Source organism: Hylobates moloch, unplaced genomic scaffold (assembly GCF_009828535.3).
Source record: "Hylobates moloch isolate HMO894 unplaced genomic scaffold, HMol_V3 SCAFFOLD_2, whole genome shotgun sequence".
In the NCBI taxonomy this organism is placed as follows: domain Eukaryota; kingdom Metazoa; phylum Chordata; class Mammalia; order Primates; family Hylobatidae; genus Hylobates; species Hylobates moloch.
The window spans coordinates 79,807,458-79,819,621 of record NW_026652277.1 but is presented as its reverse complement, the minus strand read 5'-3'; the positions used below and the strand labels follow the sequence as shown (position 1 = coordinate 79,819,621).

Sequence of the window (12,164 nt, the reverse complement as noted above, 5' to 3'; positions counted from 1 at the left end):
TATCTATCTATCTATCTATCTATCTATCTATCATCTATCTATCTATCTATCTATCTGTAAAAGAGGGTGGAATAGAAGAAACCCAAGCTCCTTGATGTGACCTTAATTAACAGGCCACTGTATTTCCAGGTTATTAACCTTCTACTGTTTCTGGAATCTAATGTTCTTTCATTTGTTGCTTTTCTCAGGATATAAATAAGTGGGGAATGAGATGAGCTTCCTAGAACATCTCAGCTCCCTCATCTGCAAAATAGTGTTAACAATATCTACTCCTCACAGGTGTTTGGAAGGATTATGCAAGATGAACAGAGATATTTATGAAAGCATCTAGCATGAATTCCTGACAGACATGTGCTCAACAAATTTTTAAAAATAATCTATAACTGTTATTTGTCTACAAATTTTTTTTAAAGTAAATGAAGTATGTCCTGTTTCATACTTGGTCTGTTCTAGCACTTGTATTTTCTGATTCATTCCTGTTTCACAAAATAATGGAAAACTCAGAAAGTAAGACATTTCTGGAAGATGCTCCCCTATCTGCCGTTCCTAAAATGTATACTTCTGTCTTACTCTCCTACCCTTCTCCAGATAAATTTCAGTGAAAATATTTCCAAACATGGTAATTTCTTTTTTCCTTTTGTACTGAATACATATCAAGTTGTGTCTTATTCTGCTTTTTCATGACTTAATTTCTACTAATTCTCATATTGAGAGAGGTGATGTAAAGATTATCCTGTGCTTGATTACTCTGTCAGAAATAGAAAAGTTGCTGAAAGAGGACACCAAAATAGGATGGACTTGGTTTCTTTTGCACCTATTGATACCAGTGGTAAAGGTTTCACGGGAAAGAATGTTTATAGCTATTTGTTAACGTGAGATCCTAAGAAGTGCTTGCCCCCATTGTCCATCTCTGACCTTTATCTCTGAGGCTACTTAGCACTTACCTTCATTTTCTGAAACTGTTGTTCCATGGTACGAAGGCTTTTCTTTGCATCTTCATCTTTGCCCTCCAGATCAGCTTCTAGCTTTTTTATCCTTTTCTCCATAAATTCCACGGTATTTTTATCCACTGTATCACCAGCTGCTGATGCAGCCAATATTAAAGCAGGTAAAGAATTGGGATATCTTCTCTTCAGAATCCCTTCCATTTCCTTAACCTATTAAAACATATTTTCCACCAAAAAACTCTTAGATTTAATAAATGAATTCAGTAAAGTTTCAGCATACAATCTACAGAAATCAGTACCATTTCCATATACCAACAACGATCTCACTGAGGACCAAACCAAGGACTACCTAGGAATACATTTAACCAAGAAGGTGAAGGATGTTTGCCAGGAGAACTACAAAACACTGATAAAGAAAACCGTGACATAGGAACAGCTCCGGTCTACAGCTCCCAGCCTGAGCAACACAGAAGACAGGTGATTTCTGCATTTCTGTTTGAGGTACCGAGTTCATCTCACTAGGGAGTGCCAAACAGTGGGTGCAGGACAGTCGGTGAAGCGCACTGTGCGCGAGCCGAAGCAGGGCGAGGCACTGCCTCACTCGGGAAGCGCAAGGGGTCAGGGAGTTCCCTTTCCTAGTCAAAGAAAAGGGTAACAGACGGCACCTGGAATATTGGGTCAGTCCCACCCTAATACTGCGCTTTTCCAATGGGCCTGGAAAACAGCACACTAGGAGATTGTGTCCCGCACCTGGCTCGGAGGGTCCTATGCCCACGGAGTCTCGCTGATTGCTAGCACAGCAGTCTCAGATCAAGCTGCAAGGCGGCAGCAAGGCTTGGGGAGGGGCGCCCGCCATTGCCCAGGCTTGCTTAGGTAAACAAAGCAGCCAGGAAGCTCGAACTGGATGGAGCCCACCACAGCTCAAGGAGGCCTGCCTGCCTCTGTAGGCTCCACCTCTGGGGGCAGGGCACAGACAAACAAAAAGTCAGCAGGAACCTCCACAGACTTAAATGTCCCTGTCTGACTGACAGCTTTGAAGAGAGTAGTGGTTCTCCCAGCACGCAGCTGGAGATCTGAGAACGGACAGACTGCCTCCTAAAGTGGGTCCCTCACCCCTGAGCAGCCTAACTGGGAGGCACCACCCCAGTAGGGACAGACTGACACCTCACTTGGCCAGGTACTCCTCTGAGACAAAACTTCCAGAGGAACTATCAGACAGCTGAATTTGTGGTCTCACGAAAATCCGCTGTTCTGCAGCCACCGCTGCTGACACCCAGCCAAACAGGGTCTGGAGTGGACCTCTAGTAAACTCCAAGAGACCTGCAGCTGAGGGTCCTGTCTGCTAGAAGGAAAACTAACAAACAGAAAGGACATCCACACCAAAAACCCATCTGCACATCACCATCATCAAAGACCAAAAGTAGATAAAACCACAAAGATGGGGAAAAAACAGAGCAGAAAAACTGGAAACTCTAAAAAGCAGAGCACCTCTCCTCCTCCAAAGGAATGTAGTTCCTCACCAGCAACGGAACAAAGCTGGACGGAGGATGACTTTGACGAGTTGAGAGAAGAAGGCTTCAGACGATCAAACTACTCTGAGCTACGGGAGGAAATTCAACACAATAGCAAAGAAGTTAAAAACTTTGAAAAAAAATTAGAAGAATGGATAACTAGAATAACCAATGGAGAGAAGGGCTTAAAGGAGCTGATGGAGCTGAAAGCCAAGTTTCGAGAACTACGCGAAGATTGCAGAAGCCTCGGTAGCAGATGCGATCAACTGGAAGAAAGGGTATCGCTGATGGAAGATGAAATGAATGAAATGAAGAGAGAAGGGAAGTTTAGAGAAAAATGAATAAAAAGAAATGAACAAAGCCTCCAAGAAATTTGGGACTATGTGAAAAGACCAAATCTACGTCTGATTGGCGTACCTGAAAATGACGAGGAGAATGGAACCAAGTTGGAAAACACTCTGCAAGATATTATCCAGGAGAACTTCCCCAATCTGGCAAGGCAGGCCAACATTCAGATTCAGGAAATACAGAGAACGCCACAAAGATACTCCTCGAGAAGAGCAACTCCAAGACACATAATTGTCAGATTCACCAAAGTTGAAATGAAGGAAAAAATGTTAAGGGCAGCCAGAGAGAAAGGTCGGGTTACCCACAAAGGGAAGCCCATCAGACTAACAGCTGATCTCTCGGCAGAAACTCTACAAGCCAGAAGAGAGTGGGGGCCGATATTCAACATTCTTAAAGAAAAGAATTTTCAACCCAGAATTTCATATCCAGCCAAACTAAGCTTCATAAGTGAAGGAGAAATAAAATACTTTACAAACAAGCAAACGCTGAGTGATTCTGTCACCACCAGGCCTGCTCTAAAAGAGCTCCTGAAGGAAGCACTAAACATGGAAAGGAACAACCGGTACCAGCCACTGCAAAAACATGCCAAATTGTAAAGACCATCGAGGCTAGGAAGAAATTGCAGCAACTAACGAGCAAAATAACCAACTAACATCATAATGACAGGATCAGATTCACACATAACAATATTAATGATAAATGTAAATGGGCTAAATGTTACAATTAAAAGACACAGACTGGCAAACTGGATAAGGAGTCAGGACCCATCAGTCAGGAAACCCATCTCACGTGCAGAGACACACATAGACTCAAAATAAAGGGATGGAGGAAGATCTATCAAGCAAATGGAAAACAAAAAAAGGCAGGGGTTGCAATCCTAGTCTCTGATAAAATAGACTTTAAACCAACAAAGATCAAAAGAGACAAAGAAGGCCATTACATAATGGTAAAGGGATCAATTCAACAAGAAGAGCTAACTATCCTAAATATATATGCATCCAACACAAGAGCACCCAGATTCATAAAGCAAGTCCTGAGTGACCTACAAAGGGACTTAAACTCCCACACAATAATAATGGGAGATTTTAACACCCCACTGTCAACATTAGACAGATCAACGAGACAGAAAGTTAACAAGGATATCCAGGAATTGAACTCAGCTCTGCACCAAGCGGACCTAATAGACATCTACAGAACTCTCCACCCCAAATCAACAGAATATACATTTTTTTCAGCACCACACCACACCTGTTCCAAAATTGACCACATAATTGGAAGTAAAGCTCTCCTCAGCAAATGTAAAAGAACAGAAATTATAACAAACTGTCTCTCAGACCACAGTGCAATCAAACTAGAACTCAGGATTAAGAAACTCACTCAAAACCGCTCAACTACATGGAAACTGAACAACCTGCTCCTGAATGACTATTGGGTACATAATGAAATGAAGGCAGAAATAAAGATGTTCTTTGAAACCAACGAGAACAAAGACACAACATACCAGAATCTCTGGGACACATTCAAAGCAGTGTGTAGAGGGAAATTTATAGCACTAAATGCCCACAAGAGAAAGCAGGAAAGATCCAAAATTGACACCCTAACATCACAATTAAAAGAACTAGAAAAGAGCAAACACATTCAAAAGCTAGCAGAAGGCTAGAAATAACTAAAATCAGAGCAGAACTGAAGGAAATAGAGACACAAAAAACCCTTCAAAAAATTAATGAATCCAGGAGCTGGTTTTTTGAAAAGATCAACAAAATTGATAGACTGCTAGCAAGACTAATAAAGAAGAAAAGAGAGAAGAATCAAATAGATGCAATAAAAAATGAAAAAGGGGATATCACCACCGATCCCACAGAAATACAATCTACCATCAGAGAATACTACAAACACCTCTATGCAAATAAACTAGAAAATCTAGAAGAAATGGATAAATTCCTCGACAAATATACCCTCCCAAGACTAAACCAGGAAGAAGTTGAATCTCTGAATAGACCAATAACATGTTCTGAAATTGTGGCAGTAATCAATAGCTTACCAACTAAAAAGAGTCCAGGACCTGATTGATTCACAGCCAAATTCTACCAGAGGTACAAGGAGGAACTGGTACCATTCCTTCTGAAACTATTCCAATCGATAGAAAAAGAGGGAATCCTCCCTAACACATTTTATGAAGCCAGCATCGTCCTGATACCAAAGCCTGGCAGAGACACAACCAAAAAAGAGAATTTCAGACCAATATCCTTGATGAACATTGATGGAAAAATCCTCAATAAAATACTGGCAAACCGAATCCAGCAGCACATCAAAAAGCTTATCCACCATAATCAACTGGGCTTCATCCCTGGGATGCAAGGCTGGTTCAACATACACAAATCAATAAATGTAATCCAGCATATAAACAGAACCAAAGACAAAAACCACATGATTATCTCAATAGATGCAGAAAAGGCCTTTGACAAAATTCAACAACCCTTCATGCTAAAAACTCTCAATAAATTAGGTATTGATGGGACGTATCTCAAAATAATAAGAGCTATCTATGACAAACCCACAGCCAATATCATACTGAATGGGCAAAAACTGGAAGCATTCCCTCTGAAAACTGGCACAAGACAGGGATGCCCTCTCTTACCGCTCCTATTCAACATAGTGCTGGAAGTTCTGGCCAGAGCAATCAGGCAGGAGAAGGAAATAAAGGGTATTCACTTAGGAAAAGAGGAAGTCAAATTGTCCCTGTTTGCAGATGACATGATTGTATATCTAGAAAACCCCATTGTCTCAGCCCAAAATCTCCTTAAGCTGATTAGCAACTTCAGCAAAGTCTCAGGATACAAAATCAATGTACAAAAATCACAAGCATTCTTGTACACCAATCACAGACAAACAGAGAGCCAAATCATGAGTGAACTCCCATTCACAATTGCTTCAAAGAGAATAAAATACCTAGGAATCCAACTTACAAGGGATGTGAAGGACCTCTTCAAGGAGAACTACAAACCACTGCTCAATGAAATAAAAGAGGTTACAAACAAATGGAAGAACATTCCATGCTCATGAGTTGGAAGAATCAATATTGTGAAAATGGCCATACTGCCCAAGGTAATTTATAGATTCAATGCCATCCCCATCAAGCTACCAATGACTTTCTTCACAGAATTGGAAAAAACTACTTTAAAGTTCATATGGAACCAAAAATGAGACCGCATCACCAAGTCAATCCTAAGCCAAAAGAACAAAGCTGGAGGCATCACGCTACCTGACTTCAAACTATACTACAAGGCTACAGTAACCAAAACAGCATGGTACTGGTACCAAAACAGAGACATAGATCAATGGAACAGAACAGAGCCCTCAGAAATGATGCCGCATATCTTCAACTATCTGATCTTTGACAAACCTGACAAAAACAAGAAATGGGGAAAGGATTCCCTATTTAATAAATGGTGCTGGGAAAACTGGCTAGCCATATGTAGAAAGCTGAAACTGGATCCCTTCCTTACACCTTATACAAAAATTAATTCAAGATGGATTAAAGACTTACATGTTAGACCTAAAACCATTAAAATCCTACAAGAAAACCTAGGCAATACCATTCAGGACATAGGCATGGGCAAGGACTTCATGTCTAAAACACCAAAAGTAATGGCAACAAAAGCCAAAATTGACAAATGGGATCTAATTAAACTAAAGAGCTTCTGCACAGCAGAAGAAACTACCATCAGAGTGAACAGGCAACCTACAGAATGGGAGAAAATTTTTGCAACGCACTCATCTGACAAAGGGCTAATATCCAGAATCTACAATGAACTCAAACAAATTTACAAGAAAAAAACAAACAACCCCATCAAAAAGTGGGCAAAGGACATGAACAGACACTTCTCAAAAGAAGACATTTATGCAGCCAAAAAACACATGAAGAAATGCTCATCATCACTGGCCAGCAGAGAAATGCAAATCAAAACCACAGTCAGATACCATCTCACACCAGTTAGAATGGCCATCATTAAAAAATCAGGAAACAACAGGTGCTGGAGAGTATGTGGAGAAACAGGAACACTTTTACACTGTTGGTGGGACTGTAAATTAGTTCAACCATTGTGGAAGTCAGTGTGGCGATTCCTGAGGGATCTAGAACTAGAAATACCATTTGACCCAGCCATCCCATTACTGGGTATATACCCAAAGGACTATAAATCATGCTGCTATAAAGACACATGCACACGTATGTTTACTGCGGCACTATTCACAATAGCAAAGAGTTGGAACCAACCCAAATGTCCAACAACGATAGACTGGATTAAGAAAATGTGGCACATATACACCATGGAATACTATGCAGCCATAAAAAAGGATGAGTTCATGTCCTTTGTAGGGACATGGATGAAACTGGAAAACATCATTCTCAGTAAACTGTCGCAAGGACAAAAAACCAAACACCGCATGTTCTCACTCAAAGGTGGGAATTGAACAATGAGAACTCATGGACACAGGAAGGGGGATATCACACTCCGGGGACTGTTGTGGGGTGGGGGAGGGGGGAGGGACAGCATTAGGAGATACACCTAATGCTAAATGACGAGTTAATGGGTGCAGGAAATCAACATGGCACATGGATACATATGTAACAAACCTGCACATTGTGCACATGTACCCTAAAACCTAAAGTATAATAATAATAATAATAATAATAATAATAATAATAATAATAAAAAAGAAAACCGTGACATAAACAAATGGAAAAACATCCCACGTGCATAGACTGGAAGGATTAGTATAGTTAAAATGACCATACTGACTAGAGCAATCTACAAATTCAATCCAATCCCTATCAAATTACCAAAGTCATTTTGTACAGAATTAGAAAAACCAATCCTACAATTCCTATGGAACCAAAAAAGAGGCTGAATAGCCAAAGCAATCCTAAGCAAAAAGAACAAAGCTGGAGGTATCACATTACCTGACTTCAAATTGTACTACAAGGCTATAGCAGCCAAAACAGTATGGTACTGATAAAAATAGACACATAGATCAATGGAATAGAATAGAGAACCCAGAAATTAAGCCACATGCCTACAATCAACTACTGATCTCGGACAAAGTCAACAAAAATATACACTAGGGAAAGGACACCCTATTCAATAAATGTTGCTGAGAAAAATGGATTGTCATGTGCAAAAGAATGAAACTGAACTCACACCTCTCACCTTATACAAAAATAAATTCAAGATGCATTAAAGATCTAAGACCTGAAACTATAAAAATCCTAGAAAAAATTCTAAGAAAAACTCTTCTGAACACTGGCCCAGGCAAAGGACTTATGACCAAGTCCCCAAAAGCAAATGCAACAAAACCAAAAATAAACAAATGGACTTAATTAAATAACCCCATTAAAAAGTGGGCAAAGGACATGAACACACATTTTTCAAAAGACATACAAGTGGTCAAAAAATATGAAAAAATGCTCAACATCACTAATCACCAAATAAATGCAAATTAAAACCACAATGAGGTACCATCTTATACCAGTCATGGGTAAGATGGGGATGGTAACAGCAGCAATTTCAAAGGGTTGATACAATTGAGGATCAAATGACTTTCATCTTGGTAAGCTCTTAGAGTGCCCAGCATATAGTGAGGGCTTGGTAAGTGTTGGCTTTTATGATGATTTCATCTCCTAAGGCAAGATGGTTTGCTGGTGCTCAAAATCCTGTTCATATTTGGTATTTAAGGGGCATATGATGTACAAAGTTAATATAAATATTTCCATTTGTGAAAACTGCTTACACATTTATTGATATATCATAAATTGGGATCTATGCATCTACAAATATTAGTCATTTCATTCACCCGAAAAATTCAAAGCTTTCTTTCCTCTGATATTAGTTAACTGAGTTAGTTGTAGGTATATGAAAATACATGTATACATACCAACACTACATATATTAAAAAGAGAACTAGATTTTATAAATGTAACATTTTAAATTAATGTATTCATTTAAAAATTTAAGACATATTTTCAATCTGATTTTGATATCTTGAAATACATACTGTATTTTTTGGGAAAAATGAGATTTTATTTGTATCTTCTTTAATTTTGCTTTTTAATATTATTCTTTGGTCAAAAATATCAGTCTGGTATACAAAGTAAATTTTTTTTAACTCTCATTGCAAATTAAACCATGAAATATTCCATTAAATAAAAAAAGCACGAATACAATCTAAAATTTTCATTATAATATGCATCTAATTAGCCCCATTTTTAGTTATATTCTATTTAAAAATAGATAATGCATACTTAGTCTATTTAAGAATAGACTAATTATAATTATTCTGAACATATTGTGATATACCTTGATTAAAAAATATCTATTAAGGTTTAAAATATCAGGATAGAAATGCTCATGGAAACTAAATAAATACGATCTGAAATGTACATGTAGGAATCCAACTATATAGATAACTATTTTAGAAAAATATAAGACGATGAACTAATGTTTAATAAAAGTATTAATACAAAAGGGAGGTTACTTTTATAAAGTGGTATATCTCTTGCCAATATGGATTCAATTCTACATAGTTTCTCTTAAAATAAGTTATAAAGAAGTAGCTCTTTTGGTCTTTTTTTCTCTCCCACTTCTGGATGGCTTCTTAGATTAGCTAATCTAAATCTTTAGCACTAAAGAAAATCCAAGCAATGCTGGACTATACTTACTTCAGAATATTTCTAGTTCTTTTTTTAAATTAATTATTTACTTTTTTTTTTTTTTGAGATGGAGTTTTGCTCCATCACCCAGGTTGAGGTACAGTGGCACGATCTCGGCTCATTGCAACTTCTATCTCCCAGGTTCAAGTGATTCTCTTGCCTCACCCTCCCAAGTAGCTAGGATTACAGGTGTGTACCACCAAGCCCAGCTAAAACCATGCCTGGTTAATTTTTCTATTTTTTAGTAGAGAGAGGGTTTCACCATGTTGGCCAGCCTGGTCTTGAACTCCTAGCTTCATGGGATTCTCCTGCCTCGGCCCCCCAAAGTCCTGGGATTGCAGGCGTGAGCCACCACGCCTGGCCAAATATTTCTAGTTCTTCATACCACGTTTGGCTGAGCCTTTCTTGGCCCTGACCCAATCTACCCAGTCATACCTTTTAATATAAAAATAGGTCTTGTAAAAGTAATAAAGTTAATTATTTGCTTAGTTTTCCTTCTTCTCATAAAACTGGGATAATATTCAGCCCAGTAATGACCTCACAGTTTTGGATTTATGATGGAATAATACCCATATGTCTAAGTACCATGACTTGACTACAGAATCATGTTCCCTTATGAACAAGGCTGGCAATTCATATTTTCTTTTAAAATATTTAGTTATGAATATAAATGCTATATTACAGTGTTTTAAAAACAGAAGGAAAAAATAATAATCCTGCCTCCTAAAACAAATACTTAAATAAAAAAATCTTTATTTTAATAAGCTTCATTTTATGACTAAAGGTCTCCCACACTGACCACAAAATGAGTATTTCTAAGCCTGAACTGTAAGAAAGAGCTCAAGATAATGGCCAGCTCTTTGGGCAGCTGAATGTTTTGTTTACAGGGTGTTTTGTAACATTTCCCGAGCATTACCAGCATGTTCCCAACTCAGGGATCTCCCTCCTGTACTCCTCTCTCAGCTATCTACGGTCAGGAAGACAAATCCTAACTCTATATCCAGAGTTTCAAAATTCTACTTCCTTCTTCCTAGATGTCTAATAGAGCTAGGGTACCAAATTACCTTTTATCAACAGGTCTACCATCTTACGAATGAGGCACATTAGTCTAAAAATTATGTAGTTATAAAGCTGTAGGTAGATAAAATGATGTTATTACTTTTACTAATGTAAATACTTTAAAACAAAAATTTCCAGGTCAACTCCATCTCGTGGGAACTCCTGAAACAAAAGAGAAAACCAAAATGCACTATATATAAAATATGCTCATGAAAATTTACCCTGAACACATACTTGTCGCTCCAGATCCTGAATTTTTTTGGCATCTGCTGCTTTATCTTTTAAGCGTATCTTCTGCTGAATAGACGGATTCCCAGATTCAGCTTTCAGTTTCTCAATCTGTCAATAAACAAATAACATGTTAAGAAGCATATGTAAACGTAACAGAAAAGCTCCAGGGAGGAAGCATAATATTAGTTCACTCATACATTTATTAATTCCTCAGCAAAACTTGGGGAATTAATTCCTCAAATTCTTTGAGCTCCTCCCAAGTTCCAGGCACTTCCTAGATCTGGCAGGAGATACGGAAGGCAAACGAGACAAACTAAGTCCCTGCTCCCAAGATGCTTATGCTCTAGCAGAGGGAGAGAGTTGATAAGCTACTAAATAAAGTAAATCAAAGGGAAAATGAAATAACTTCAGAGTGGTAAGGGCTAAGAAGAAAATAAAACAGGTGAAGGGATAGGAACAAAGAACCAGAAGTTGAGGGATTGGCAGATACATTAGGAAAGGGAGTCAGGAAACGTCTTTTCTAGAGAGTAGATATTTGAGCCAAGAAGAACAAGAAGGAGGAGTGAGACAAAAAAGAACTGAAGCTAGAGTATTCCAGGCCAAGAAAACAAGTGGAATGAGTCCAGCATGTTCAAGAATCAGAGGAGCTCTGATGTGGCTGGAGAAGAGTGACTCAGGAGTGTGGTACCCGATGACACTGAAGAGGCAGGAAGGGTTCGGACCCCATGGGGGCCTGACAGGCTGTGATAAGGAGCTTATATTTATTCTCAGTCTAATTTAAAATAGACTATATATCTAAAAGCAAACCACCGATCTTAATTAATAGTTCAGAGTAATGATGCAATGACAAAAGGTTAAGTAGAACGGATATTATGGACAAAAGGATTCATCTGGAGAAGAAATACATTCTGAAATGATCTATTACCTCAAGTTTGAGCTTCTCAATTTCCTCATTTGCTTCTCTAAGCCGAAGTGCATCTTTATCCAGAAGTTCCTGATTTTCAGCATACCACTGTAATCTTTTTTGCAGACGACTGATTTCTTGTTTATGTGTTTCTTCTAAAATTTTTATTTCATATAATTTCTCACCTATAAGATAAAGTAACTCAATAACCTGCTTGTTGTTCACCAAAATATGGAAATAAACTAAATTAAAAGATTTTAAATGAAAACCAATGCCATCTAATGACAGCATTATGAAAAAATAAGCATAAAACAACTGATGTATACAACATAGTGTTTAGCTTAATCTATTAGTCAAAGGAAATAAGAGATTGTGTTTATAATCCAAATTGTCACCCTTATAGCAAAGTTGGCTATGTAGAAATTTTTGATAAATTATTTTCCACTAACCTTTTT

The 12,164-nt window shown here is 38.1% G+C and overlaps 1 protein-coding gene across 3 annotated transcripts in view; it reads right to left on the bottom strand.

Annotated features, from left to right (window-relative positions):
• CEP162 (centrosomal protein 162) overlaps nt 1-12,164 on the bottom strand; it is a 118,469-nt gene that overhangs the window by 34,417 nt on the left and 71,888 nt on the right. For all 3 annotated transcript variants that reach the window (XM_032152005.2, XM_058434770.1, XM_032152013.2), the window contains 3 exons: nt 11,731-11,894; nt 10,809-10,913; nt 945-1,157 (listed from right to left, as the gene is read on the bottom strand). In XM_032152005.2, the coding sequence (XP_032007896.1) occupies nt 945-1,157; nt 10,809-10,913; nt 11,731-11,894 (482 nt within the window). The remainder of the gene's footprint in view (nt 1-944; nt 1,158-10,808; nt 10,914-11,730; nt 11,895-12,164) is intronic.